General features: G+C 44.1%; 1 protein-coding gene across 3 annotated transcripts in view; it reads right to left on the bottom strand.

The window, feature by feature from the left end:
* Nucleotides 1–26,655, bottom strand: part of ARK2N (arkadia (RNF111) N-terminal like PKA signaling regulator 2N) — an 86,049-nt gene that overhangs the window by 50,558 nt on the left and 8,836 nt on the right. For all 3 annotated transcript variants that reach the window (XM_074995820.1, XM_074995821.1, XM_074995822.1), the window contains exon 2: nucleotides 5,563–6,369. In XM_074995820.1, the coding sequence (XP_074851921.1) occupies nucleotides 5,563–6,286 (724 nt within the window). In that variant the 5' untranslated portion in view covers nucleotides 6,287–6,369. The remainder of the gene's footprint in view (nucleotides 1–5,562; nucleotides 6,370–26,655) is intronic.

Raw genomic sequence — 26,655 nt, forward strand, 5'->3', positions numbered from 1 at the left:
ATTCCCCTCCCCTGGCCTGTGCTCTGGATCCCCCAATCATTCCAGGCACCAGTATTTCAGACCTTCCGCCAATCAGTCCCCTCCCCTGTCAGAGTTTTGCATAACCCATATAATCTATGTCCCCCTCCTTTCTTACTTTCTCCCTCCACATATTCCACCCTCTTTGGGGCCCCAGAGTGAGGTTGGGGGAAAAAGGTTACAGAGAACCCTGCACTCTACTCCCAGGGAATCACCTACCAGCAGAAGGCTAACATTCCAGCAACCACGATTTCATTATCCTTTTGTTTTCCCTATACCCACCAATCTGTCATTAGGGCCCCCTAAATGAAAATACTGTAGTTTGGAAAAAGAATGTTTTGTTTATTAGTTAAAGTGATCTGGAGTCCATGCTTTGGGGTTGGGTGTGATAATGAGGCTTGTCATGCAGCTGGAGGGGGTTTCATAAATGTCAAAGAAACAGCATGGGTGTGTTGCTGTAGTGGGAGGGAGAGCTGCTGGTTAGCAGGAGATTCAGGACCCTCCACGCTCATTCATAAACTTGGTTTTCAAGGCACCCTGATCTTCACTGCATCCTTCTGTGCTTTACTGTTTCTTCCTGTGTTCAGTTGCTGATAATCACTGACCAGGAGATCTGCCTCTGGCCCCCATACTGGCATGAAATTCTCCCCCCTTCGCCACACAAATGTTACGAAGAATACAGTAGGCTCCAAAAACAAGGATACTGCTTTCTTCCCTGAGGTCAAAGCAGGTCAGATGACACCTGAACCTGGTTTTCAAATGACCAAAGGCACATTCTACCCTCATCCTGCACCTGCTCAGCCTGTAGTTGAAGAGCTCCTTACTAGGGTCCAGGGTGCCTGTGTGTGGCTTCATGAGACAAGGGAACAAGGGGGTAAGGAGGGTCACCAAGAATCACTTTGGGCATTTCCACATCCCCAGTAGTGATATTCTGGTCTGGGAAGAAAGTATCACTCTGGAGCCTTGTTAACAGACCAGAATTCCTAAAGATTTGTGCATCACACCCCTTTCACAACCACACTGATGTTGATGAAACCACCTTTGTGATCCACCAATGCCTGCAACGCCATAGAGAAGTACTCCTTGCAGTTAATGCACTCTGACACCTGCTGGTCCGGTGGCAGGATGGGGGGATTGTGTGTTCCATCTATGGACCCAACACAGTTAGGGAACCCAATGGCAGCAAATCTGTCCACTACATCCTGCACATCCTCCAGAGTCACTGTGTTCTGCATGAGAATCCTGTTGATTGCCTTGGCTACATGGATGACAACAGCCCCCACCACAGATTTGCCCACTCCAAACTGATTTCCCACCGACTGCTAGCTATCTGACATTGCAAACTTCCACAGAGCAATTGCCACATGCTTCTCAACTGTCAGAGCAGGTCTCATTCTGGTATCACTGCACTTCAGGGTAGGAGACAGCAGTTCAAAGTTCTTTGAAAGTAGCCTTATGCATAAGGAAGTTTTGGGGCCACTGCTGATTGTCCCATGCCTGAAAAACGATACGATCCCACAAATTTGAGCTGGTTTAATGGGTCCAGAGTCTGCATTCCACAGTGTACAATGATTCCAGTGCTTCCACCAGCTGAGTTCCTCCTCTCCAGATCTTGATATCCATTAGTGTCCCCTCCCCTCCATCCACTTATTTTCCATGGGCATTAAGTGCAGAATATATCACACAACACTGTACCAAACACTGAAGCGTCTCCAGATCCATGTTATCCTCTGCAATGCCGGATGCCAGTTAATGGAAAAGCAGTGCGAAAATTCACTTGTCTGTTTCTTTTCAGCAGGAGTGGGAAGTGAGGGAAATGTAGCCTGGGATGATGACATCAGTAACTGAGAACCACTTGCGGCAACTTTTTTTCTCCACAAGATGCTGCCACAGATTCCCAAAACGCAACAGATCTTCAGGAACTGTGGGACAGGTGCCCACAATGCACTGACTTTAATAAGCCGGACTTCATTCCCAAGGATAGACATACCCATAGAATTCAGCAATATAAAAATCAACTTATTGAACACCGTGGTGAAACCTGTTGTTTATAAAATCAACCCAAGACCCTTAAATTAGATTTTGTCCCCTAGTGTAGACCTGGCCTCTGATAAGCTGCTGAACCAGTCTTGAAACAATAATTTGTTAGTTCAAGAGCATCCAAGCTTTCACACTGAAGTGGACACGGTTCTTGGCAGTAGCATGACTCATTTGTATAAGAGGTATGGAATTTTTCAAAATAAGTGAAAACATTTGCTCATTCTTGTGCTTTTCTTGATAAATGCACAGCTCTTTCGTGTCACTCAAGATCAGGAGCAATCCTGCAGCTGATGAGCTTTAACTTCAGCCTTTACCACCAATGGGGTAAACACAGGCTGAACTTGGCCTTCAGACTGCACTTTGGGCTACCCAGAACTAGTGTCTGAATGATCTTTCATTTTAAAAGTACTTAAAGGTCTTCTTCACAACATAATGTCAACTCTGCTCTCTCAATGCTCTCTGCTAAGTTAAATATTTATAACTAACAAACCAGGTCACCCAGTTCAAAGAAGGGTCAAGCAGAATTAAATATTTATTTAAGTAAAGGTAGTCATGACAGATCATTAGGAAGACACCTACAATGAAAGAGCTGAAAATTATGGTCAGATTCAAGGCTCAAGTACACCTATTAAATTTATTAATTTTCAGTAGTCTACGTACAGCGATAGAATGCAATCTGGAACATCTTTCTCACGACCTTTCCCATTTAAAGGATAAATGAAATATGAAAGAATATATTCTAACCTCTGCACCTAATTAAAAAGGATTAATCAAAAAGATCAAGTATGTTAAATATTTAAAAAGGAATCATCAAAAGAGCAAACCTATTGTTTAGTATCACACCATAAAGGCCATGAAAGAATATATTTGTATCCTCACTGCTTGTGTCACATGTAAAAGGTTGTGATGCAATGCCCACTGAGGTCAATGAAAGCCCTTCCATTGATTTCAGTGGACACTTAATCAGACCCTTTGAAAGCAAGCTCCAGGGCCAGATTTGCATGTAGGCACCTGATGATGTAGCCAACTTCCACTGCAATTAATGGGAACTAGGTGTCTAAATGTTTTTTGAAAATCCCATTAGGGCTCAACTGCAATTTAAGACACCTAAATTCCTTCTGAAAAATTGGCCCTGATCTATTTATCTGTTCTGCAGGACCTGATCCAAAGCCCACTAAAATCAATGGGAGTCTGCAATCTGAGGCTGCCAACAGTGCACAGGGGGTTGTATGCATTCCCCTCCACCACCCCCTGCCCACAGCATTGAGGACCCCTCTACACACACATTCACCTAGTGATGTTACAGTTTAATCAGTGAACCATTCTACTAGTATGGGCTAGAGCAGGCCCTTGCCCACCATGGACAAGGATTTGTTTTAGTCCCACGGGGCTGCTGCAGGTGGGGGCATTCCAATCAGGCAGGAGTAGCCCCAAATGCAGCATCCCTGGGGGTAGAAGGGTGGCTGGGCTGGCTGCTCCAGCCCAGCTGGGCCAGAGCACCTCTAGGGCCTCTGTGAATGAGGGCTGTTCCAGCCATGCTGGAGGGGCCCCCAACACAGGGCAGCATTGCAGGCAGGGAAGATCTAGTCTGGCGAGAGCAGCCCCAGTCTCCAGCACACCACGAGCAGGGATGCACCAGCCTGGCGGGAGCAGCCCCTGTCTGCAGTAGGGGGGGCTGCCCCAGCCCAGCTCAGCTGAAGCAGCCTCCCCAGCTACCTCCACCCACCTGCTGAATCAGTTAAATGGCTAAACCTAGCATTTACCGGTTTATCAGTCAACTGGGATTTTACATCCCCACATTCACCATCACCGCTGCTTCTTAGCTTGTGCTGCTCTCCAGGTGCATTATTCCATGGGACGTAGCGGAGACTCCCCCCGCAACACTCACCAAAAGTGACATAGCACTGACAGCAAGTATGTGGGGGGAGAGGGGTGCATGTGGCTCCCACCCAGTGCAGGAAGAGGCAAGTGGGGATGGAGAAAGGGAGGGGATGAAGCAGGGAAGGTGTCAAGTAGCTGGTGCTCCTCCCACCTCCTCGGAATCCCTGCACTAGCTGTGTCTGTCCACAATGAATTTTGAATCAGGCTTCAAGCGCTGAAGACACTAAAAATACTAAATAATGAGACAACTGACTGTCAAAGTTACCAGTTAAATTGTACTATTTTAATTGACAAATATAGCTACTGAAATAGTATTAAACTTGTTTTTAAAAACCCCAAAAGAACAGAACAAATCACAATCAGGGAAGTCTGTACATTTCCCATACTTTCCAATGATAAACTGAATTTCCTGTGTTCAATCTACAGCCTAGCAAAGAGTTGCAGGCCTTACAGAGTACAAACAAAATATCAGGTTTTTTTTCCAAGCAGACAGACACTGTTCAGCATTAAAGTTGAAATAATTACAGCTACTTGTAAAACTGTAAGTAAAAATTAATGTATTAACATATTTATTCATTTAGCTGTCAGAGATTAAGACTGCCGTTTTCCTTTAAAACTATAGAAATATGCTGGTGTTCAGCATGCAGTTTATCCCCCAAACAACCTCATTCATTAGTAGGAAGGGGGAAATGGGCAGGCCCACCAAGAAAAGACAGGCAAACCAAAACATTTTAATTTTTTTTTTCTTTTGAGGTTGCCATATGATGAAGGTTTTGACATACAGTATACTGGAAAAAAAAAGTTCACATAAAATCCTGACCATGGTATTTGGGCCAACTGAATAATAAAGATTAACCAGATGAGAAACTTTATGATCTCATCTTTTTTCTGCTTTGAAGTTATGAGAGCGCTCATGTAATTCGCTGTACCCAGCTTGTCAACAACAGACATATGGAAAATTCAGAAATATAAAAATTATATATTAATATACAAAAGAATGGAATTAGCCTACTCCTAAAATTTTGAGACACCAGAAGTAGGGACAATTTAGGACAAGTACAAATAATTCTTATTTAAACCCTAAAGTAAGTGGCCAGCTACAAAGTGCATGAATGTAATTAAAAAGACTAAACTTATAATTTGAAGTGTAGAGCTGAAAGCTCAGTATAAGCGTAACACTGGAGAATGGGGCCTTGTGGTAAAGTGGACAACTGATATACTATGTTATTTTAAATACAGGTGTAGAGGTGCTGTTGTAATATATTAAAGCATGGTTACCCTCTTATGATAATGGACTGCCTAATTGAACTTTTCTGATTATTACCATCCAACCACCACTGAAAAGTTTTCATATATATATTTACAAGAAAAATCTGAAAGTTCCAAGATTTAAGATCGTTCAACCTTCTACAATTTACCTGTACAATTTGCTGTTGTGCAAAAGTGCACTGAAAAACCTCAGAACAGATTTAAAATTTGCCATGTCTTGTTAATATACTGCAGTCTTCAAATTTACACAGAGCTGCAGTTCTCTTTTTCTCAAGTGTCACTCAACTAATTTAGCATGACAGCTGAGAAACGATGTCAGGCGTTTTACAGTTCAGTTTAAAAAACATCCTCTACCTGGTATCTCTGCAGTGATTGTCTTGCTGCTCCCTGAAACCTCTTCATCGTCTTCTGATGAACGTGTGCTTGAGTCACAGGTCAGGTCACTATCGCTGGTACTGCTGTCCTGCAGCAGGTTGTATTTCTTGCGAGCAGCTGCCTCTCGTTTCTGTCTTAATAGCCTGATTCTCTCTTTGTGCTTTTGGCTCCGATGACCTTTTACCTTGGTGACTCGTCCATTCTGTTTATCACTAGACTGCCGATTTTTCTTGGCAGCCATAGTTGAGGTTTCACTTTCAGACCTTGATCGTCTAGATTTTCTCCCAACTGCAGCCCCAGAAACTCCAGAAGGATCTCCCTCTACAGGAGTTTCAGCCTGACAGGGCTCATTCTCATCTGCGGAAGACAGTGTATCTGAATCAGCCAAATGCCCGCTGGAAGAAGGTGAAAGCATGCAGTGATTAGAAGAGTCACTCTCATAAATTCGGCCTGCTGTTGGTTTGTCACTCTCTGTAGATGCTAACTGAGACTCCGAGGAGTCCCGCCTCAGTTCCATAAGCAAGCATGGCATTGAGGAGAGCACCACAGAATCTGCTACAATGGCCACACCATCTTTCTGAGCATGTGTTTCTAGTTCTATAGGTCCATCCTCACCAAGAGCTGCCTCTTGTTTTTCAGAGAGTTTGGGTGAGACTTCTGAGTCATTAAGTTCTTCTACTTTTCCCACTGCCTCCATCTTCATTTCAGAGTTCCACGTTCCTCCTTTGTTTGAGCATGGAGTCTAGAGGACTGGGGGAACTAAATCGGGTTTAATGGCAAAGCAACCTGCAGAAAAACAGAACAGTAATGTCAGTATACTCAAAGAGTAGACCTCTACTTTTTAGGTCATGTTCGCAATTTTAGCCACTGATATCACTTGATTCAGTTGCATGTACCATATACCTGCTTTCAGTTTTGGCCATGGTCCTTTTCTTTAGCTTTTGCTTTTTTCCTGGGTTAGGCAGTCTGCTACACTGACCTGCTTAATACCTTCCCTTCCTCAATGAAAAATAGCACTATCATTGTATAAAATTCAGTTCAATCTGCCCTAGTTAACACAACAGCTCAAAAAAAAAAACCCAGCAGTTTCTAAAGTCTTAATTTGGAAAGTTTTAATTAACACAATTTAAGCAGATTGAGCTTTTATGTAGAAGCCTTTTTAATTCTACTTTAAATGAAACTTCAGTATTGGTAAAATGTGCCACAATGAAACTCAAAAACCCTCAAGTCTTCTGCCTGAGAAAGTCACCTTTGTGTGTGACAACGCAGGTCAGTTTTCATGCTAGTGGTAACCCGATTAGAGTTCTCAATCCACTTTCAATAGCACTAAATCTGCTGAGGCTCTGGTTTAGTATCAGCCCAGAGAGAAGTGGTAGCAATGAGTGACTTGTGGTGAAGTACTAATAATTCTTCATGCAACATTTAGGTGACCCTTGATGGCCTCTGATATGACTAGCATTAGTAAGACTGCTGCCAAGAAATGTTTTCTATCCGCACCAAGTTTCAATAACATCTATAACTTCATGTTATAATTTAAAAAACAGCATTGTTCCATGTTAATGTTAAAATTTAGCTATCAAGCTGCTAACTTATGTCCCCAACCACAGCAATACCTGAGCACCTGCAAAAAGCGTTAATTTTAACCTTCCTTTTTGTCATAAATCTCCTTCCATCAGTATTTTAACTTAAAATTCAGAATATCATATAACCACACAAAATCAAATTATCATACCCATTTAACATGAATTAAATGGGGCAATCTACTTCAGCCTAAAACCAAACAAGTGTTACCATGGTAATTTAATAGTTATTACTATCAGCATTCATTATTAGAACATTGTATTGTATGGTTTTAAAATATGTGTTGGGGGTGGGGGGGGCTTTATAAAGGATTTTTACATTATCTAGACAAACACCTCTTACAGATGCGGTATAACTGCATAAGATCCACTTTCTCTGCCTCTTCAAACATTGTGACATTACCTCAAAAATTAAAAAAAAACCCCTTATAATTAGCAAAGTGCGTATTCTGAGATGTAAAGGCATCCTAGTACTGTGCTGGTCACAATTCCACATTAACTGCTGATAATGGGCCACATCCTCTGGGACCGAACAGATCTTGTCAACTCTGGCCCTCCTCTTGACTGAGACTCCCTCTTTAAACCCTCCTCTGGAACATTCCCCACTCATGCATCTGATGAAGCGGGTCTTGGCCCACAAAAGCTTATGCTCCAAAATATCTGTTAGTCTATGAGGTGCCACAGGAATTCTTGTTGTTTTTTAGTAAAGTCAGTTCAATCCAAAAGTTCATTCAGATGATGATTTGTTTCCACTGCTTCATATGCCTTATGCTGAAATGTAAGTACAATATTTCTATTCCAATTCATTCATTTGATAATGAGGTGGCAGAAAGTCAGCAAGTTCTCAGGAGTAGTCTGTTGTGATATTTTTGTATGTTTCTGTACGCAGTTTTTAAGTGAGCTGTAACTTGGTGTTATGCAAAACAAATCTGACTCCTGAAAAGGATACAGTAACCTGGAAAGGTTGAATTGCACCTGTTTCAAGACCTCAGATCTTAGGACCATGTTTCTCAGCTGGTGGTATGCATACCCTTAGGGGTAGGCGAGAAGTCTGGGGATACTTTTGTTTGTTTTTAAAGGGGTTCTTTATAAAATATAGTTGAGAAACCGTGGAATATATTATACTGAGGAACCCATGGCTCTGTCTGCATTCAGTCTTTTTTTTTTTTTATTAGCCTTTAATTTACTTTGGGTGTAGCTCTCTGTTAACAGAACTAGCTGAAGAAAGCAAACAGACAAGACTCAGATGGGCTTGAGCATTTTTAACCTGGAGTTCATCCAAGCTTTGTCTGCCCTAGTTTTCTCCAGTGATAAACTGGAGAAGCTACACCATATGGGCATTAGAGATCAAGGGAAACCCTGTGGAGACAAAAATTCATGACTGCCTTCCCTGTTGAGCTTGGGAGCCAGAAGAGAAGCAGCATATGCCTGGGACAAAGCAAGTCTGGGAACTTGAGGTTTACCAAGTATGGAAGTCAACAAGGTAAACAGCTAAACTCTTGTACAGATGTTTGCTGCTTCTCAACTATTTATCTGCACACACGGCAACATACTCAAAATGCCAAAGCATGATGTTGGTTTTGTAATGGTCTCTATCTGGAAATTCTCAATTTCATAATAGGCTCTTTTCCTCTTAGCGGGATCAGAGAAATGTTATATCTCTGGGGTAAGCTCTCAGGCAGAAGCATGAAGATTCTGCTCCCTCTGCAAGTGTATGTTCTTTTACCTCTCCCCATGAATTAAGGAGCTTGAAGATTCTGATCCCACCAGATCTTCCCTAGAGCCCAGAAATTAACCCACTACATTCCACTTGCAGATTGTGGATTTTACAGATTCCATTCTGAAATCAACATCTGCACCCTGATGTTTCACAGAGCCCACATAAAGACAAATGCTCCAGCTACAGGTATAATAAGGTGGCTTAGAACTTGTCTTCATGTACAGTACTGCAATTGAGCCACTGTAGCATTTAAATGAACACACTCCTGTGCTTCTCCCATCAGCATAGTTAATCTGCATCCCATTAATGGGAGCTCATTTCCCCAAAGAGGACTAGTAGAAGATATACTGGCACAAGCAAGGCACATCAACAATTTCTCCAGATGGCAGTACCTTTCCCTGCCAGCAGCTGTGGCATGGAGTGAATAGAAGTCAGTCGTCATAACAAACCATTTATTAAATTCACTCCTGGAAATACCCACCTGGTCAAGAACAATGCATACTGGTTAGGCTGTGTGGAAAATATTTGTTCTGAAAAAACAGATCTGCAGTTTCCAGATGTGTCAATTTCTTACCTTTTCATTTAAAAAAACAAAACAAAAGGAGAGTGTCCCTTGTATATTAGCAACACTTACAGAGTGGTCTGTCAAGATTCAAAGTACTACCTTGATTCAGGGAAGAACATACAGAGATGATTGTCTCTGAAAACAACTAAGGAAAAACAAATCTTAAAACAAAATTTTAGTTCTACTTGAGAAATTCATAGCGGTAAAAAGCAAAGAGATTATGTTGAATACTCCCACGCTTTCCTGGAAACATGCTACATAAGTTCTCAAGGTAACCTTAAGTGAAAGTCAAGCAGGCTACTTACACCAGAAAACCTCTGAACTGAAAATATCAAAGGCTCAAATGGATATTTAATTATAAAATGCCCAGGAATTCCATTCAAGCAAACCAACTTTGTCCAGGTTCATACTGAACAAATGCTTGCTTGACAATTAAGAAAACCATTCTGTAAACAACAATGTTGGACCCATGTAACTCAAAGAATTTTCTCCTCCCAACAGTGCATGGAAAATTTGATACACACCTCTAAATATCTAACATGATATTTATGAAAGAAGTACGTTCATAGAAGTCAACTCATGGATTCATTTTCTCTTCTACTTAAGCAATAAACTGTATGCAAAATTAATTTACAAGCTGTCAAATAGGGCACCTTTTCTTGAAGTGCATCTTGCAAACAACTCAGGCACTGAACCAGAATGACTGCAAAACTCATAGGTCCTGCCATCAATTGGTGCATAGTAACACTAAGCATCTTTCTAACCTTTAATCTAGTTCTCCAAAAGAACTTCTTGAAGCTCATTATATCACATAAGATCTCTGTAATATCATGTATTATTACTTTGTTTTGTACACAGGCAAACTGAAGCACAAAAAGTTGTGCAAATACCACACCATTACAGAATGAAGAATTAAACTAAGAGGCCCTCATTTTCAACATTCTGCTCTATTCCGGGCTGTACTTCTAAAAACTGGGACTCTGTCCTACATGGATGTTCCTGGACCAGAGAATTCCAGGCTGGAACCTGTGGGAGCCTGGGGCCAGCTGCAGGGCTGCCAGTAGGAGCCTACAGCAGGCAGCATCAAGGTTGGAGAGAGTGGGGCTGGAATTGGGGCACAGGTTGGCTGGGAGCCAGTGGCAGGGACCTCCAGCAAATCCCCTCATTCGGGGCAAGTCACTCCCGAGGGTTCCAGACACCATCAGTCCAATCTCTACTCTGGGGAATCATCTGTGCAACTGAGCACATGCAGATTTCATGTCCCCTGCAGATTTCTTTGCTTTCCTATAGAAAAAGGGCTGATAGAGAAGCCGCAAGAACAGTTATGCACCCGCCCAAGCAGCATGGTCACACCGCTTTGGTCAAGCGGAGCAGCCGGTAAAGAGGTGAAGCACTGCAGGAGTTAGGGATGCCCTTGGCTGCAACTCCTACTCTGCATCAGGCCCCTCTCCCCAACACTCAGACTGCCCCTGCTGAGCCCCCCACGAAGACCTCCTGCAGAGAGTCTACCCACACACACCCAGATTTCCCTGCTGAAGGCCACCCACCAGCATGTGGACCACCCTACAGAATCTAACTGCATTTGCATCAAGATCTCCCACTGACTCTTCCCCACCCAGCCAGCCACACACAGACTCCTCTCATGCCACACCTGGCTCTGCCACACATTAAGTCCCTCCAGACTTGGATATGCTGGTCTGAGTCCCGCTGCTAACACCTGGTGTACCTGGTGTAGAGGGGGGGCGTCCAAGGTTCTTCTGGGGCAGGCCTGTCACTTGCACTGTATCAGGATCTCACCAAGTTCATGTGTGGTGGGGAACAGGGGGGAGTGCCGCTGCAGCATGAGCTCACACTGTGCAGCCAAGTATCCTGTGTTCCCTCAGTCATGGGAAAATTGAACATTCTGCACAAAATATTTCACAATTCTGCAAAACTCCATATTTACCAAAATAGCACAATATAATCACTCCAGTTTCAATTATTTTGGCAATTTATTTCAAAATACTTACCAGCAACTCTGTCTATGATAATACATACCACTACTCAATTCTGGTAATTATTTTTCACAAACATATTCCTTACTAGGTATATTAATACAGAACTCTGGGTAAAAATTCATTCAAAATTCAATACATAAGCATATTTCCCACCTCCCTTGGAAGCAGTGCAAAGACCCAGGGAATCACACATGATGAAAGTGCTAGTAGTAGTAGCAGTAGCAGCATCCTTGAGTCTACGCAGACTATGGATTGCGCCCTTCATAGTTCCGTTCAGCATCCTCATTTGCACTGTCGGCTGTGACTGTGAAGACCCACACGACAGTGACAGTCCTTGCTGCATCTGGTGCACATGTAATGGGTGTCTGGCTGGTCCTTGCTGCGCTTTCTGTGGGCTCGCTTCTCCTTTGCTAGCTGTCTGATCCTCAACTCACCCTTCTGAAGGCCCTTGTATAGTTCCTGCCTCCATCTCCTGCGATCGTCTGCCAGCTCCTCCCAGCTGTCTGGCTTGATGTCTACTTCCCTGAGGTCTCTCTTGCAAACATCTTTGTAGCGCAACTGGGGGCGTCCGGGAGGTGTTTTGCCAGAGGCTAGCTCGCCATACAGGATGTCTTTTGGGATCCTTCCATCATTCATCCTGTGGGCATGGCCAAGCCAGCGGAGCTGCCACTGCCTGAGGAGGATGTGCATAGTTGGGATTCCAGCTTGCTCAAGGACGGTAGTGTTGGACACTCTGTCCTTCCATGATATTCCAAGGATGTGCCTGAGGCAGCGCAAGTGGAAGACCCTCTCAGGAATCTTCTGGAGTCTGTCGAGGATGACGCAAGCAAACAGTTTACCAGTGATGCTTAGGAGGGAGATTCCACGGTAGTTGTTGCAGTCGCTTGTGTCTCCTTTGTTCTTATACAAGGTTACGATGTTTGCGTCGCACATGTCCTGTGGAACCTCTCCCTCTCTCCAGCACAGGCACAGTAGCTCATGTAGGGGTTCCAGGAGAGTGTCTGTGGCACACTTGATAACCTCTGGTGGTATACCATCCTGGCCCAGGGCCTTTCCTACTGCTATGTTGTCAATGGCTTTCTTTAGTTCATCCACCGTTGGTTCCTGATCCAGTTCATCCATTACTGGTAGGAGTTCGACGACATCAAGGGCTGAGTGGACCACAACGTTCTCGTGTGAGTACAGCTCGGAGTAGTGCTCGACCCAGTGCTCCATCTGTTTGGCTTTGTCAGTGATGACTTCACCAGATTTAGATTTCAGAGGTACCATCTTGTTCTGGGTGGGTCCTAATGCCTTCTTGATGCCCTTGTACACTCCCCTGAGGTTACCAAAGTCAGCACTGGTCTGGATGCTGCTGCATAGCTCGAGCCAGTAGTTGTTGGCACAGCGCCTGGCCATCTGCTGTACTGTTTGTCTGGCTGCTCTGAGCGCTTGCAGGGTATTCTGGCTTGGCGAACGTTTATACTCCATGAGCGCAGCACGCTTTTTTTCGATGGCTGGAATCATCTAATCGGAGTTAGCTTTGAACCAGTCATTTGCTTTTCTAGCCCTTCTTCCAAACACCGACAAAGCCGTGTTGTACATTGTATCCCTCAGATGCTGCCATCTGGATGTCACATCGGCACCCTCAGGGTTGCTAAGCAGACTCTCCTAGAGGGTCGCTCTGAACTTTTCAGCTCTCTCTGAGTCAGACGTCTTTCTGGCATCAATGTGGGGCCTTCCAGTTGGTTTAGAGTGGTGCAGCTTCTTGGGAATCACCTTGAGTTTGGAGCAAACTAACAAGTGATCTGTATCGCAGTCAGCACTATGATAGCTGCGTGTCAGAAGGACGTTTTTGAGATTATCACGTCTAGCGATGACCACGTCCAGTTGATGCCAGTGTTTTGAGCGTGGGTGTCTCCATGACACTGTGCACTGCTACAACAGAGGGAAGTTAATTGCTAAAAAGAAGCTGAAAGTTAATTGCTGAAGCTGAAGTTAATTGCTGAAAAGAAGTTAACTGGAAGTGCTACAACAGAGGGAAGTTAATTGCTGAAAACAAGCCTGGGTATAGGTGGGAGAAGTACAGAACTAGGGGTTTTTTGGGAGGGATTGTTAGGATGCCTCTACCATGCAGGCACATCTGCCTCTGTACCCATGTGTCCCTCCATCCTTATGTGTCCATGCACCCTCTCTCAGCCACCCATTCACTCCCCATATCATATATCCCTGAATCCCCCTCTCCTCATTTGTCCTTGTACTCTACTCAGCCATCTGTCCTGCAATACCCCTTACGACCCTGTAGCCCCATACTCCCATTCATCCTTGCACACCCACCACCTACCCCATGTGTTCTTACAATCACCTCCACCTCCTCATGTCCCTGCACCTCACTCTTATTAAGCCCCACCTGTCATCCCCCAACTAACCCTTTTGAATCTCAGCCTGTGGTATCCCCCTTTGCACCCCAGGAGCCCCATGGTATCAGTCTCCACATGCCTCCTAACCTGGCCCCATGGGCCAGGCACTGTGAGGAGGCGGCTTCTCTCTCTTCCCTATTTGTAGCTGGGACTACTCCCACCTTAAAGCAGCTGCACTGTGTTTTGTTGTCACAGCATGCCCTGGTCAGCAAAAGGTTGACAGCGGCACCTTTCCAGCAGAATGTATTTTCCACCCTGGGGGGAGGGAAGAATTGTGCAGTACACGAATTCTGAACATTCACAATGGTGCAGAATTCCCCCAAGAGTCCGCAAACAATTGTCTTTCACCTCTAAGATCACCACTTCAAAGCAGATCTTGATAACTTGAACTAGTTACTATCAGTTGGCTGTTTAGTTGTTTCAACACTTTCTAAATGAAAATAAGGTCTAAAAGAACATGGCCAACAACATTTGAGACTACAGAATTAGCAGCTGAATTTCAACAGTAACACATTCCTCATTGCAGAGATCTTCTAATACATGTGATGTTTATATTCTCATTATTGCTATTTATATATTTTACTTTTATGTAGCAGACTGAAGAATCCCCAAGTACGTTTCTATACACAAGCACAAACACAGACTAAATACTTCTACTGCATATAGTTATAACCCCATCTGAAGTTCAGCGAGGTACCACAGCAGAGAAAAGCAGAGAGGAAAATTTGGCCAACGACACCAAAGCAAACTTCTATTCTTACTAAAGAGTCATGAGACCTTTAATGCTTTCCAATTTTAAAGTCTCATCCAGAAGACCTGCACATAGGTATTCACAATTTTTTATGTCATCTTTTACGCTTGGAACCCCTTTTCTCCCCTTTTGTTACAATACTCAACTCAAAACCTTTTTCCCCTTCAATGAAGGCCACCAATGATAATTTAATACTGAATTCAAGATTTACATAAATGTTCAACAATAAAAATATCTAAACAACCAAAGGAAAGCCAGAAAACCTAAATCAATTCCAACAACCCTCTCTCTGCCAGAAAGACTAGTCTCCCTCATGACAGGTGCACAGGTATGGATGTTTTCCTTCCCATCCACCACAGTGTCATTTTTACTCAAGTTTATTTACTCTGCGAGCTCCAAGACGACGTCTTTTGTTATCTGTTGACAGAAGATGCCACACATAACCATATACGTAACAGACTATATGGAACTTAGTTCAACTCAAGATGGTTGATCTACCTTCACTTAAATTTGAAACCTGGGCTGCTAAAGAGCGTCTAGATTTTTTTCACACTACTATACCATCACATGTATATGAACGGGACTGAACTGGACATCCTACCCTCTCCAACCAATATGGTTACAGAAACAAGAGGAAAGGATAAAACAAGCCTGCTCCAACTATTTTTGCATAAACAAATTAGGTTAAAAATAAACCATATTAGTCCACAGACTGTGCATACAAACCATCTAAACCCAGTAGAGAGGGCATGTGTTCGTAACAGAACCAATGTTTGTAAAACTGAGTATTGTTTGTAAAACACTTCTGCATACAATCCTTTTTCGGCATGAATAAGCTGGAACTTCAAAGTAAAAACTTCCTTAGTATGCAATCCACTCTTGAAAATGGATATCATCCCCACCCCCTTTCGCTGGCAAAGAGCAGCTGCTCAGGTCACTGCAAAACCAATCTGCAAGCACACTGCCAGTCTCTTGAGTTTGTAATGGAAAATGAACCAACACACCTTTTGCAAAGAAAGCTACTTCCTAGTAACACACAAGGTGCACAGTAAAGTTTTCCCACATCACACCTGGCCTTAGAGCTAGAGTTCTCACAATTCTGAGTGGCAAAGGGGCACTAAGGACTCTGCAATATGATTACTTTGACTTGGGCCCACACTGCTGTGTGGACTACAGAGCCCTAAGGCTAGAATTTGAATAATCTTCTGAATCCCAAGCCAGCACCACACTCACAAGCCATTCTTCTTATTTGGTTCAGTTACAGTATTTTACTAATGTTGTAGCCTTTAAACACTGTGCAATGCCTGGCGGTTAAGACAGACTAAGGTGTCCAACCTTTCTTCATCAGGGGCCACATGGCAATTTTTTACATGTTCTGGGGGTCCAACACAAAATAGCCTCAAACCATCACCACCCTGCTACCCCCCCACAAGCTTAAACCCCTTGTAGCCCCAAACCACTGACTGCCCTGCCTCCAGGCTTAAATCCTTTGCAGCACCAAGGCCAGGATTAACTTTCGTTACACAGGAGCGCTGGGTGGTGCCACCCCGCTGCACCTTCGCTGGGCTGCCATCTCCTCCTCAGCGCAGCTGCACTGCTCCCCACCCAACCCTCCTACTTTTTCCCCCCACCTACAGCACATGCAGCTCTCTGCACTGCAGCTCTGAAATAGTAGAACTCAATTTAATTGGTTTAATGGATGTATCCCTCTCTGCTGGCTGTTAAAGCAATTAAACTGAGTTCTACTCTTTCAGAGCAGCAGAGCAGGGAACTGGAGGAGGAGCTGCAAATAGCTCTTTAAAGAGCCACATGTGGATTGGAGCTGCCCAGCCAGCTTTCAAAACAGTGCAGCTGCCAGCTCTATGGGCTGGATGAAAAGGCTCCATGGGCTGAATTCCAGCCCACAGGCCACATGTTGGACACCCCTGTGGTAGACATTTGAATATGAAACAGTCTGAACAAAGTCATGTTAGTCTGGTTCCATCTACTATTGATAGCTCTTGTATGAAAATCTACAGCACATTATGATCAAACTGAAGTGAAGGCTGCTGATAAATCCAGCAGGATGAAAATTATGTAAAGTGAATGCAGGAACTACCAGTGCCATACCCCCATCTAAAACATGACTGAAGTTAACATCGGTGAAGACCAGCTGCAGATAGGTTACTCTCAGTACCAGTTTCCTGATAATTTAGGGGCAAGAAAGAGAATGTTCCTAGTTGACGTGAGCGCTATGATTACTAAGCAATTTAGAATAGTCAGATTGCCCACAATGAACGAAACTCTGGCTATGTCTACACTAGCAATTAAATCTGAATTTAACAAAGTTGACTTTATACCACTAGATTTTATAAAGTCAATGGTGAGTGCCCACACATTTAGAAAGTCAACGGTGTATCCCCATTAACTTTGCTAAATTCGACTGTCAGCAGTGTATTGTGGGTACCTACACCACAGATCCCACACCCCCGCCACATGCTGGGTTCCATGCCTGTGTGTTATGGGGAAAAGAAGATGTGTCACATGTGGTTGTGAGTGTCCCAGAGTGCATTGCTCTAACTCCCTGCTCCCACTGAAAAACTGACAAATGCATTTTTGCACCACTTTTCCACAACCTACCTCTGGCACATGCTATTACAAGGCTAGGGGGCCAGCCCTGAGAAATCTGAAAAGTCTCAGTTTGGAGCTACTGAAAAGTTGTTTTTTGGTAGTGTTGAAATGCTTTGTTTTGATAGCGTTGTTTTAACTTAAATTTTGACCTGGAAGCTGCGGGGTTGGGGGCAGCCAGCAGCTGCATGGTGGTGGGATCGGGGGAGTGGGAGAAGAGGAGTGTCAAGCAGAGAGCAGCAGCTGCTTCCTACTCACTTAGGCTGTCTCTACACTACAAAAATAACTTCAAAGTCACTTACTTCAAAGTACAGCTTCAAAGTAGAGCATCTACACACAGCCTACTTTGAAGTTAGGGCACTATGCCATTCCTGTGAAGTAAAGGAAAGTGGGTGTGGACACTCTGCTGGGTACTCTGATGTAGTGCCTAACTTCGAAGTTAGTTCCCCGTGCAGACGCACTCTTAGAGAGTAGCAGAGGTGAAAGTGATGGTAACAACGGACACACTGGGGTCCTTGTGGGATACTTCTGTAGGCCAATAAAAATTAAATTAAATAACATTAAGTCTACACTAGCATTAAATTGAACTTGTAAGTTTGAATTTGGCATTATTCCTTGTGAGAAAGCTGGAACAGAAAAGTCAATGTTAAAATCAACCGAATGATATTTGTAGTGAAGACAGGTACATTACAAAATTGACCCAACTCCCTTAAAAATCGACTTTATGCTCTAGTATAGACATAGCCTTTAATAATATTGGCCAATAGAGGATCCAGTCACCCTTCAACCACCACAGGGATAACTGGTTCCTATTTTGTAGATCACAGCCTTCTGATTAATAATTCCCATTTGTACAAATGGGAAACACGTAAAACCATTTCTAAATATCAGTTTAACTATCTTCGCAATGGGACACTAACTATACTTGAGAACTCTAGACAACTGCAACACAAAATAATTGTGTTGATCTTTTCAAGAAAGGAGGCATGTGAATTCCTTTTCAAAGAGAGATAGGTGCCAATTTGAAGCTGTCAATTGAATGCTGGAGTTGAGATACTGAAGATGGTGTGGTGGTAACAATTCCTTTCATCTTTAGTACAGTTGCTCTATTTATGACTGCATAAAATTTCTTCTTGCGCTAATGGGAATCAAAGCGTATTTAGCACATTATTATAATCTGCCCATCACATGATGCAGGTAAAGAGTAAATTATGATAAGTTATGAGAATGAGGCAGGAAAGGAAGTTTTCTAGAACTAGTTTTGCTGAATGATAGCAGATTATTGTAACATTTGAACTGTACATACTTTGGTTCCATAAATGGAGAATATACTCCTCAATTATTCCATCTTAAGGAGGCCCTAAGAGTATGTCTACACATAGGAATAAAGTCAAATTTATGAAAGTCAACTTTTTAACACTGGACATGATATCGCTCCTCCAGCAGGCATGACAGAAAAAAAAAACAACCTCTGCTTTAAGATAGCAGGACATTACATTATCAACTGTATTAGCAACGCTGTTGGTATCACTAAATAAGAGATGTTTTGAATTTATTAGTCACTAGCATAAGATTGTTCCGAGTACTGTGGAAACAGAAGTTACTCACCTGTGTAGTAACGATGGTTCTTCGAGATGTGTCCCCGTGGGTGCTCCACAGTAGGTGACTACCCAGCAGTAACCCCGAAAAACGACGTGGGTACCCGATTTATGCGCAGCTTGCCCTTGAAAGGACTGCTGTCGACAGGCGTGTATCCGCATCAAACACCCGGTGCATGGCATAGTGCTTGGCAAAGGTGTCATAGGATGACCAAGTCTCCACTCTGCAGATGTCTCAGTGCAATTCCCTTGAAGAAGGCCATCGACGCTGCCATCGCTCTAGCGGAGTGAGCCCTGGGCGGAACTGGCAGAGGAGTCTTGCGAAGCTCATAGCACAGTCTTATGCAGGATACGATGTGGTACTGGGAGTAGAAGCCTTTGCCCTGGAATTGTTCCGGTACTTTCTCCACCGCCTCTATGGACAAGAGGTGGTCCACTTCCTGTTTTAACTTTATGTGGTGAGAGGGATCCTTGAAAAGGGGCCTGGTGGGAGGGTTCGGTGGCGGCAATGATTGAAAAGGGATTGTGTACTCCGTGGCTATAATCTCCAGTACCCATCTGTCTGTGGTGATGCTTTGCCATTGAGCGTAGAATGGCTTGAGTCGATGGTGAAACATATGTTGAGATTGGAACTGAGAGACGGTCTTGGTTTTGCAGTCCCCGACGCACCTGTCAAACCTGCTGTCTTATGTTTTGTCCGGAGGGGGCACAGCCCTGCTGTGGCCGATGTCTAGGGGCCTTGTACTGCTGTGGCTGCTGTTGGCGCCCCGATCATACCCCCGTTGATACTGAGTGCGCTGTGGTTGATAAGTGTAAAAACTTCTTCCTCCTGTACGGCGGGGTATATATACCCAGGGTCCTAAGTGTAGCTCTCGAGTCCTTACTAGAGTGTAGAACAGAATCAGTTGATTCCGCAAATAATTCTGCCTGTCAAAAGGAAGATCTGCGATTTTTACTTGCAGATCCTTGGGAATGCCGGACGTCTGGAGCCATGATTCCCTGCGCATTACCACCGCAGTGGCTGCGGAACGAGCCGCTGTGTTCGCTACATCCAAGGCAATCTGGACTCCTGCTCGTGAAGCTGCGTAGCCTTCTTGGACGATTGCCTTGAGGACCGGCTTTTTATCCTCTGGAAGAAAGTCCATGAGTGAGGTGAGTTTAGAATAGTTGTCAAAATTGTGGTTCGACAAACGAGCGGCGTAATTCGCCATTCGTAGCAGTAAGGTAGATGATGTATAAACCTTTCTGCCGAGGAGGTCTAATTTCTTTATATCCTTGTCTGATCCCCCGGATTTACACTGGGACGTTTTGGCTCTGTGTTGCGAGGATTCAACCACTAGTGAATTAGGCTGTGGGTGACTGAACAGAAATTCCATGCCCTTGGCAGGGACAAAATACTTCTTATCCACCCTCTTGTTAGTAGGAGGGATAAAGGCTGGAGTCTGCCATATGTTGGCGGCTGACTCCATAATCGCTTCATCCAATGGGATGGCTATCTTAGATGAAGCTGGAGGTCTGAGATTTTTGAGGAGCCTATGGTGTTTCTCCTGCACCTCCGTCACTTGAATGTCTTGTGATTGAGCCACCCTTTTGAACAGCTCTTGAAACTGCTTTAGGTCATCTGGGGTAGAGCTATCTCCAGGAACAACTGCTTCATCTGGGGAGGACGAGGAGGCATCACTGTGATACATCTCCTCTAAGTCCTCACGTTCCTGACTCTGTTCACATGGTTCTACTTTTGAGGTTTCCAGGTGGGATTCCAGATCCTTTGAACCAGCCTCTGACTGGGAAACTTGTGGTGTTCCCCCAGGGTGAGGCTGTGCGCTGTGGTGTTGACGAGGCGTTGACGGGGATCTACGCCGAGACCCAGATCTCCTGTGCCAATGTCCTGTATAGTAAGGACGGCCATAGCAACAAAGGCAAGGGCCCGGTGATGAGGACCTGGACCACGACCTGAAAGCGTAGACTGGCATGACCGTCGAGATGACACTGACATAGGCGGGGATCCCCTGTGATAGTATTCATAGGGATCCCTGCTTGAAGTTGGTGAAAAACGTCCAAGTCCAGGAGATGGCGGTTGAAGGAATGGAGATGGAGGCCTGCAGCAGGCTGTTGGAGTTGCTGCCCACTGAATCTCTGGGGGAGAGCAAGATGATAATTGCAGCGTAATGATCTCAGGGGAAGGGCTGCGGTGCCGGGTCTTTGCCTTCGCTTTCCCCCGCTCGGGCACCGCAGGTGTTCTCATCAGTGCCGGGGGGCTCAGCACCGTCGTCGGTGCCGTGCTGCATTCCATTGCCCCCGGTGCCGCTCGGGAAGACTCCTCCAGCACTGTTGGGCTCCGTGCCGGGTGCTCTTGCTCTGGTGCCGTCGGAGCCGCAGAAGCCGGTGCCGACCTTCCGGTGCCTGCAGAGCTCCCAGTGCCGCCTCCTTAACAACCGGAGGCCCCTGCACGGGGACATGCGCCATGGCCTTCCCACCATAAGAGGCCAACGGGCCCGGGCCCCGTGTTCCACTCGTCCTGCTCATAGAAGTAACTGGCAGGGATCAAGTTGGTGAAAGTTTTTTCTTCTTCTGCACAGAGGAGGTCAGAGAGGCCGCCTTCCTCTTGTGTGAGCCCGAAGCGCCCTCCTTATGGGGCTTTTCCAATGTCCCAGGCTGGAGGGCCTTGTCGAACAGGAGCATTTTGAGCCTCATGTCCCTGTCCTTTCGAGCTCTAGCTGTAAGCTTAGAGCAATGATGGCATTTTTGGGGGACATGGGCTTCCCCGAGGCACCGAATACATTTACTATGTCCGTCTGAGGCAGGCATGGCTTCCCGGCACGATTCACACTTCTTAAAACCCAGTGAGGACATTGTTTAAGCTTTAAAGTCTTTAAGTGCTAACAGGGCACTTAGCAGTCAATCAATCCGGCAACAGCTAACTGTTAACAGTCAACAAACAACGTTCAAGGCTGTCAGATAGCGGACCCGCCGAAGGTGGCCGCCTCTGTCCTTTTTCTCGCTCCCTTTTCCTTTTAAAACTATGTACACGCTAAGCTAAAATTACTTTAACAACTAATTAACAAGCTATAACTATTAACAGTAAGTAAAACAGAGTTTATCTGTCTCAGGCGTTGGAGCCGGAGTGGATTCCGTCTGCAGCTGTTGGCGGTTGAGAAGGAACTGGCGGGGACCGGATCACACACATGACCGTAAGCGCGCAAAGGACCAACCCGCATCAGCGCATGTGCGACCTGACAGAGACTGCTGGAAATTCTCTGATCTGTGACACCGGGGCAAGCCCGACACCTACTGTGGAGTACCCACAGGGACCACTAGAAGAAGAACCTGAATTATTTTGTGTTTTTTAAAGAATAAGGTAATACTGAATTGACGGTAGGAGAGAAATGGTTTTATCATCCTTACACTGAAGGAAAAGAGCAGGCAGCTCGTAAAGTTAGCATGATTAGAGAATAACACTATTCCCTTTAAATATTCTCAAGACTTGAAGGTCATAAGGGACCCAAAATGATATCTAGTCTGACCTTCTGCACACTGCAGGCCACAGAATCTCACCACCCACGCACATAGTAGATCCCTAATATTAAAACACTTAAAATACAAGATAAGGAATACTGAATGCCTCAGTCTGCATGCTCTTCTCAAGCTATTATACTTCAGTAAGACTATATATGGACAAATCAGATTTATTAATGTATCGAGGAAAAGAGAAGATAATTTTATCACATATGATCAGAAAGAAGTTAAGTCTCTGCCCTAAATTCAAATTTTCTGAAATTTGAGTTAAAAGGCTGGAATTCAATCACTGGATTGTAAAAACACTAACATGAATTTTATGGCATTCCATCCCAACAAGCTTTGCAGCAACCTACTATTCCTAAATTCCCTTGCACCATGCCAATTTTCTCAGCACCCTCAGATGCATTAAATCTGGTCCCAAGGACTTGTGCATATCAAGCTTTCCTGAACAGTCTTTAAACCTGTTCTTTCCATCATTGAGATTGCTCACCTCTTTCCCATGCTGTGCTGCACAGTGCAGCAGTTTGGGAACTGACCTTGTTTGTGAAGACCAAGGTGGGGCGAGACACAGAGAGGGAAAGCATTGACTACTTCAACTTTTTTCCCCACATCATCTGTCACAAGGTTGCCTCCCCCATTCAGTAAGGGCAGACCTTCCGATTGCTATCATACCTGTAGAAACCCTTCTTGTTATCCTCCAAATCCCTTGCTAGCTGCAACTCCAACTGCACTTTGGCCTTCCTACACTGTAAGGTCAAGCAATATTTTTGTACTCTTCCCTACTCCTCAGTCCAAGTTTCCTGTTCTTGTAGCTTCCTTTTTGTGTTTCAGTTCACTGACGATTTCTATCAGCTAAGCTGGTCACTTGCTATTCTGCATATTTGCTATTCTTTCTGCACACCAGGTTGATTTGTTCCTGTGCCCTCCATAAGATTTTTTTAAAATACAGCCAGCTCTCAGACTCCTTTCCCCTTCATCTTAGCCTCTCAAGAGATCCCACCCATCAACTCCCTAAAATAATCCAAGTCTGCTTCTCTTAAAATCCAGGATCTTCAGCTACTTTTTTTCCCCCCTCCTTTCTTTAAAACTAGTCTACTTACACGCAATCTCTTTATTTGCCCCATGTGCTCTGGAGAGTCCAGTTTGAACAAGTGTATGCAGATCTCTCCAGGGGGTGGCTAAGAGGGGTTGAGAAAGTATTTTAGCATCCATTACCAGGGAAGGTACATACAAATGCCCACAACACGTATACAATTGCATTTAATATATTTTACCTCCAAGGTATTTACCGTAATTCAGTAAATTTTACCTTAATTACATAAAGTTTATTCAGGCTAATACAGAATATTGCCAGTCTCTCACAAGAACAAACAGCCACTTTTAAATGTGTCAGCCTTATTGCTAGCTAAACTTTGTAGCACAGCTTGCAGGTACATCATGAAAATACTGCTGAAGCCTCCATGAAAGTAACATGCATTGCTATACCTGTGTTTCTGTCATTAGCCTTCAAGCTTTTAATACTGCAGAAGAGACCAACCAACTACAATACTTCCTCTTCTTTTCTTAAGTCTACTAGTGCAAGGTGAAAGATGCTACCTTGATTGTCTAGAATCTGAGCTTGCTAGAGGCACAGTCAGCATTCCCAGGCTAGTTTAGTCTGCGGCGTCCTTGTTCATTCTCCTCTCAAATACAGGTTGAGCTTCCAAAATCCATGAATCTGGTCCAGCAACATGTGTGAAACAACACGACCACACACGTTGCTGGACCAGAGAGCCCTGAAGCCTTGAGAGTTGGGGACTTGGAGACAGGGGGATGGCAGCATCCAGCCCACAGTCAGGGGCTAGGGAGCAGTGGCTGACTGCTGGGAGGGGAGACTGGGGGGGAATGGGGACAAAAGCCAGCAAGGGACTGACTCAGGTCCCAAGGGTGTTGGACCAGCGAGGTGGAAACTGTATTTTAATTCTGACATAAAATACTTCTAATTTATCCAATATTAAAGTTAATCACAACATAGTGTTTCATAAGACAGCCAGAGTAGCTTCCATCCACAGAAGCCCACCCCAGGAGCGTTACAAGGTGCGTATGCTCCAGCTGAGCTGAAGCAATTCTGGTCTGCTGCAGGCAGGGATGCTCCAACCTGGCCAGAGCAGCCACGGTCTGTGGCAACTTCCCCAGCTATGCCACACACCCCTCCGGGGCAAGGACGCTACTCTAGCCCAGCTGGAGCATTCCCTGCCCACGATAGTCCCACGTGGCTGGAACAACCCCCTACCCACAGCAGGCTGGGGAACTAATCCAGCACCTACCAGTTAACCATACACAGTAAGCCTCATCCGTTTGGGTGAGGCTTACCAGTTAATTGGTTAAACTTTAACAACCCTACTCACAATATCTCTTTAGATTACCAGTTTAACTAAGATGCCTTGTACTGAAAATCAAATTTGCATATTGTTTATACTGAACCTATACTATTGAGGTTTTTTTTTTTTTAAATTATGGTCCTGGACCAGTGCCCAATGTTACAAGTCCTTATTAGCGGCCATGTAAACAGGAAGAAGAGAAGCTCTGCATAAAGTACAAAGTTTGAATTGCACTGCTTTGAGGCCTTGTATTTGTTCTGTGGAAGAAGCTTGGTGTTTTGATTCCACACAGTTCATAGAAATTATATTAAAACGTGACCTCAGTTAGAAGATTTCAACTTCAGCCACAGCAACAAGCACGTGCTATGAATAGTCAGCCTTCAATCCCCAACATACTCACCACCTCTTCCCCTAATAGGCTCAGCCAGTTCTTGCTGGACATTCATCTCTGAATTCTCTGGGAAAGCATTCTCAGAAAAGACAGAACTGGCAGACTGAAGTGATTGGACTGGAAGCTGACAACTGATTGGAAAGCTAAAATAAAACAGAAAAGTCTAGTAGTCTTTAACTATTTTCCTGCTAACAAATGTCAGCCTGATTCCCCAGTACTACCAGAGATGGATATTGGCATTATGACAAAACTAATATAAGCGATATTTAAATACTGGAATAATTTCCTAAGCAAAACAGAATTACCTATCTTAGAAAAAAGTAGAATAGCAATTGTCATTTGGAGTAGATTGAGTCAGTCCTCCTTTGGCATACTTCCAACTCTGCTGCTCACTTTGTAAAAAAGGGGCATGTCACTGAACCACTTCACTTGTTTACCCAAAATGAGGACAATATTGCCAGCTTCTGTGAAGGGAAGCCTTGTACAGCTTTATTGATGATTAAAATACAGACCATCTGATAAACATTATTGGAGCAGGCTGGGACAAGAGAAATTTCCAATGTGATCCAAAGACATAATTTCAGTTGCCTCTTGAAAACGAAGGGATGCAAATGTAAATTTGAAAGTGTTTTAAATACACATACTGATACTCACCTCTAGTCTTGAGGAAAGTACTTGTTATTTGTGATTAAAAGTAGTGTGATGTAATAAACAATTTTTAAGAAAACAAAAAAGCAGTCCTGTAGCATCTTGAAGACTAACAGTATAATGTATTAGGGGATGAGCTTTTGTGGGATGAAAGCTCATCACCTAACAAGTTGTATTGTTAGTCTTGAAGTTGCTACAGGACTGTTTTTGTTTTGTAAAGATACAGACTAACCCGGCTACCTCTCTGAGGTAATTAATTTTTAAGTTTTCTTCATAAAGATTGAGCATCTAGAGAGGTATAGTGTATCTGTGAAAGTACATCTGAATTCTGTATATTCTGTTTGAAAGAAAAATTACATATTTAAATTCTGAGGAAACATATTGGATCACCCTGGCCGTGAACTCAACCCACCAAATGACCTTGGGCATATTACTTGACATTCCTGTACCTCAGGCAAACTCTCTGTAATTGAGTAAGAGCAACACCTCACTAACCCAAACGTTGTGCCTAACTTTTGATCTTGAATAGCAAATTACTGTGTGTGTCAACATGTAAGCTCTAGGAAAATAAGGTAGCAATACATCTGTGCTGTCCTCTTCAGCTATCAAGGAAACATAGATCACTCGATGTTGAACAGTAACAGAGAGGAAGCCGTGCTAGTCTATACACTATCAAAACAAAAAGCAGTCAAGTAGCACTTTAAAGACTAGCAAAATAGTTTATTAGGTGAGCTTTCGTGGGACAGACCCACTTCTTCAGACCATAGCCAGACCAGAACAGACTCAATATTTAAGACACAGAGAACCAAAAACAGTAAGCAAGGAGGACAAATCAGAAAAAGATAATCAAGGTGAGCAAATCAGAGAGTGGTGGGGTGGGGGGGGAACATTAACACATGGTTTAAATCGTGATGGGAACTTTCTGAGTCACTATAGG

Source organism: Carettochelys insculpta, chromosome 5 (assembly GCF_033958435.1).
Source record: "Carettochelys insculpta isolate YL-2023 chromosome 5, ASM3395843v1, whole genome shotgun sequence".
Taxonomy (NCBI): domain Eukaryota; kingdom Metazoa; phylum Chordata; order Testudines; family Carettochelyidae; genus Carettochelys; species Carettochelys insculpta.